The sequence below is a fragment of the Coregonus lavaretus genome, assembly GCF_964263955.1.
Source record: "Coregonus lavaretus genome assembly, chromosome: 32".
In the NCBI taxonomy this organism is placed as follows: domain Eukaryota; kingdom Metazoa; phylum Chordata; class Actinopteri; order Salmoniformes; family Salmonidae; genus Coregonus; species Coregonus lavaretus.
The window spans coordinates 1,651,120-1,655,957 of NC_140019.1; the positions used below are offsets into that span (position 1 = coordinate 1,651,120).

At 41.4% G+C, this 4,838-nt stretch overlaps 1 protein-coding gene across 1 annotated transcript; it reads left to right on the top strand.

The window, feature by feature from the left end:
* Window positions 1–491: 491 nt before the first annotated feature.
* LOC311107800 (fibroblast growth factor 20-like) lies at window positions 492–4,343 on the top strand (the record flags this gene model as incomplete). The annotated part of the gene is made up of 3 exons (XM_084150352.1): window positions 492–783; window positions 1,189–1,292; window positions 4,098–4,343. The coding sequence occupies 3 exons, from the start codon at window positions 492–494 to the stop codon at window positions 4,341–4,343; spliced, it is 642 nt and encodes a 213-aa protein (XP_084006478.1).
* Window positions 4,344–4,838: the final 495 nt, after the last annotated feature.

Sequence of the window (4,838 nt, forward strand, 5' to 3'; positions counted from 1 at the left end):
AAAAGTCCTCGTTGTCGTTTTGCACCTGCCTCACGTCTTTAGGCACGATGTGCACAAGCCTCCAACAGCTAGCCTACTCCTTACCTGCAGAGCAGTGGTCTAGGGTCTCTCATAGAAATAGGGGTAGCATAGAGAGAGGGGTAGGATACACTGGTGTCTCTCTGGGAAAGATTTTGACTTGCTACTGTATTAGATTTTCACAATTTCCCAACCCTTCATGTGGGAACCAGCAGAATTTAACAACTTTACCTTACCTCAACTGATGAAGACATCAAGCGGTAGGGTCATATTTGGGAACGAATTGGTGTTCAAGGTATACATGTCAAGGAAGAAAAGGACTGATCCGTTGATTTCAGTGCAAACAGTGCGAAAGTAAACATCAATAGGCTACAGAGTGGCAACCTGGTAGCCGTCGATGCAAGAGCGCTCCCTCTGGACCTCTCTGTTGAACTTTAACCACTCCGACCGTGACGCGCCGGGAGGGCTCTGCGATGACGGCTCTGGGTGAAGTTGGAAGCTTCTTGCACGGCATTGATGGTGTGGGGCACGTCGGGTCCCATTATCTCCTGACGTCTCTTCGAGAGAGTCCAGTGGTACTGCTGGGTCAGGGTGAACACCTCGTACCTGGTGCTGGGGAGAGGCTGTCCCGGAGCGCCACGGCAGATTTAACTCATTTAAAAGGGATTATCCGGAGAAGGCAGCTATACTGTAGAACTGGATTTCATCTGGAAATTCTTCCGGATGGCACTGTACAAGGGACAAGAAAGGACCACAGTAGATTCGGTAATTATCAAGTTATTAATGTGTAATATTTCACATCTAATATTACACGTTAATATTATATGGTTAATAATGTAACCATATATGTGCAATATTCATTATAATAATACCTTATTATTATAATTATTTGATTCTAATTATAATTCTTAGTATTGTTATTATTATTATTATTTGTGTTAGAGCAAGATCAGTTTCATAGCTTAACATCAGTTGCTAATATTAGGCCTACAGCAAAAGTGCAACTTAATGCAACAGTTATAATTTCTTCAATAAATATAAGTGGAAGTCATGTGAAAGTCTTATAGTGAAATGTGGCTATATTCTACCCTGCTGGGTCACAATCTGTAAAATAAGGCTTAGATCTCTCTGGTGAAATACACCTGGAACAACTGATTTATTCTTCTCCAGGTATTTTGGAATTCATAAGCCTTGCTGTTGGATTGATAAGTATTCGAGGAGTGGACAGTGATCTCTACCTGGGGATGAATGACAATGGAGAGCTCTATGGTTCTGTAAGTATTACACTAATTCACTGTCTCTCTGCTGTTTCTGTACTCCCACCTCTCATTGAAAATGTGTTGTAAAAGATTCTCTGGGTTGTCTTTTGTTGTCCAATATAAATTATATTATACCAGCAGGTGGCATGAATGGGTTTTATTCACTATTGCTGTCATTCTGTGTCACGCCCTGATCTAGAGAACTCTTCTTGGTTGGGTCAGGGTGTGAGTTTCTGTTGAGATCTATGCTATTGTATTTCTATGTTGTAGATCTAGTTAGCTTTTTCTATGTTTGGCCGGATGTGATTCCCAATCAGAGGCAGCTGTCGCTCGTTGTCTCTGATTGGGGATCATACTTAGGTAGTCTGGTTGCCTACCTTAGTTGTGGGATCTTGACTCATGTTTGGCTTGTTGTGGTGTAGCCACTGTTTGAGCTTCACGTTTCGTTGTTTTGTTATTTTGTCAAGTGTTTATTTGTATTAATAAACATGTACGCATACCACGCTGCACCTTGGTCTGACCCGTCTCTCAACGATCGTGACATTCTGCCATAAAGGATCCAGTTCTGGACTAGTTATGTTCTTATCATCTGTAAACACACAGTCCATCCTTACCATTTTGGTATTTTTGGTATTTTAGTAGGATCCCCATTAGCTGTGCAAAAGCAGCAGCGACTCTTCCTGGGGTACACACAAAACATGAAACATGACATAATACAGAACATTAATAGACAAGAACAGCTCAAGAACAGAACTACATATTTTTTTTTAAAGGCACATGTAGCCTACATATCAATACATACACACAAACGATCTAGGACAAATAGGGGAGAGGCGTTGTGCCGTGAGGTGTTGCTTTATCTGTTTTTTGAAACCAGGTTTTCTGTTTATTTGAGCAATATGAGATGGAACGGAGTTCCATGCAATAACGGCTCTATATAATACTGTACGCTTTCTTGAATTTGTTCTGGATTTGGGGACTGTGAAAAGACCCCTGGTGGCATTGTGGGGTAAGTGTGTGTGTCAGAGCTGTGTGTAAGTTGACTATGCAAACAAGTTGGGATTTTCAACACATTAATGTTTTTTATAAAAAGAAGAAGTGATGCAGTCAGTCTCTCCTCAACTCTTAGCCAAGAGAGACTGGCATGCATAGTATTTATATCAGCCCTCTGATTACAATGAAGAGCAAGACGTGCCGCTTTGTTTTGGGCCAGCTGCAGCTTAACTAGGTCTTTCCTTGCAGCACTGGACCACACGACTGGACAATAATCAAGATTAGACAAAACTAGAGCCTGCAGAACTTGCTTTTTGGAGTGTGGTGTCAAAAAAGCAGAGCATCTCTTTATTACGGACAGACCTCTCCCCATCTTTACAACCATTGAATCGATAAGTTTTGACCATGATAGTTTACAATCTAAGGTAACGCCAAGTAATTTAGTCTCCTCAACTTGTTCAACAGCCACACCATTCATTACCAGATTCAGCTGAGGTCTATAACTTAGGGAATGATTTGTACCAAATACAATGCTCTTAGTTTTAGAGATGTTCAGGACCAGTTTATTAGTGGTACCCATTCCAAAACAGACTGCAACTCTTTGTTAATATTATATGGTATATGGTGACTTCATTAGCTGTGGTTGCTGATGCGTATATGGTTGAATCATCAGCATACAGTGGCAGGTCATTGGTAAAAATAGAAAAGAGTAGAGGGCCTAGAGAGCTGCCCTGTGGTACACTACACTTTACATGTTTGACATCAGAGAAGCTTCCATTAAAGAAAACTATTTTAGTTCTATTAGATAGATAGCTCTGAATCCATGATATGGCAGAGGTTGAAAAGCTATAACACATATATTTTTTTAACAACAGGTTATGGTCAATAATATCAAAGGTTGCACTGAAATCTAACAGTACAGCTCCCACAATCTTCTTATTATCAATTTCTTTCAACCAATCATCAGTCATTTGTGTCAGTGCAGTACATGTTGAGTGCCCTTCCCTATAAGTATGTTGAAAGTCTGTTGTTAATTTCTTTACAGAAAATAGCATTGTATTTGGTCAAACACAATTTTTTCCAACAGTTTGCTAAGAGCTGGCAGCAAGCTTATAGGTCTACTGTTAGAACCAGTAAAGGCCTCTTTACCATTCTTGGGTAGCGGAATTACTGATCGATTCGATGAATGATGGTGTTGAAATTGTCTTTCTACCCATAATTTCATTTAAAGTACTCCAAAGTTTTTTTCCATCATTCTTTATATCATTGATATTGGCTTCATTATACAGTTTCTTCTTCTTTTTGTTGAGTTTAGTCACATAATTTCTCAATTTGCAGTAAGTCAACCAGTCAGATGTGCAGCCAGACTTATTAGCCACTCCTTTTGCCCCATCTCTTTCAACCATACAGTTTTTCAATTCCTCATCATTCCATGGAGCCTTAACAGTTCTAACAGTCAGTTTCCTAGCAGGTGCATGTTTATCAATAATTGGAAGAAGCAATTTCATAAATGCATCAAGTGCAGCATCTGGATGCTCCTTATTAATCACATCAGACCAACACATATTTGTTTACATCAACCAACATATGAGTCACAGCAACATATTTTGAATGATCTCTTATACACTATTTTAGGCCCAGCTGTTGGAACTTTGGCTTTCCTGGATATAGCCCCTATATTGTGATCACTGAATCCAATGGGTACAGATACAGCATTAGAACAAAGTTCTACAGTATTAGTAAAAATGTGATCGATACATGTGGATGATCTTGTTCCTGTAGTGTTTGACTTCACAATCTGATCTGAAATACTTTTCTATCCTGTAGGAGAAACTTACTGCTGAGTGTGTCTTCAAGGAGCAGTTTGAGGAGAACTGGTACAACACATACTCCTCCAACCTTTACAAGCACGGAGACAAAGGGACTCGCTACTTTGTGGCGTTAAACAAGGACGGCACGCCTCGGGACGGAACAAAGTCCAGGCGACACCAGAAGTTCACCCACTTCCTGCCCAGGCCCGTGGACCCTGAACGGGTTCCGGAGCTGTACAAGGAGATTCTGGGCCACAGCTGAGACTGGCCTGCAGATCAGGAATAGCTGCTTATTAAGCTCCAGTCCCTCCCGCTGTGGGAAGCAGGGATGTGTGCAGGCCAGGCCAAGACAGTGGAGCCAACCAGCCCTACAGCAGCCCCAGCCAGCCAGCAAGTTAGGAGTAGCATACACTCAGCGAGGAAGACAGTCTAGAATGTATGACATTGTCAACCTAAACACCAAGGCATGAGTAGGCTGTATGTTCCAGGGGTAAACTAACCCCCGAGAGTAGCTGTCTGTGGAATAGGAGGGAACAGGAAGAGGATCAGAGGAAGAGATGCTGATGCGGGAGGGAGGGCAGGAGGATTGGTCACTCTTCTGTTTTAGGGTCAATACACTTCAGGAAGTGTCTGTTGGACTGAGGAGCTCGTTGGAATCATATAGATACAACATAGAGATAGAACTGTTCTATTATCTATTATTGGAATGGCCAAATCTATGGGATTCTATACTGCTTTTTATTTGGGGGTGCTATGA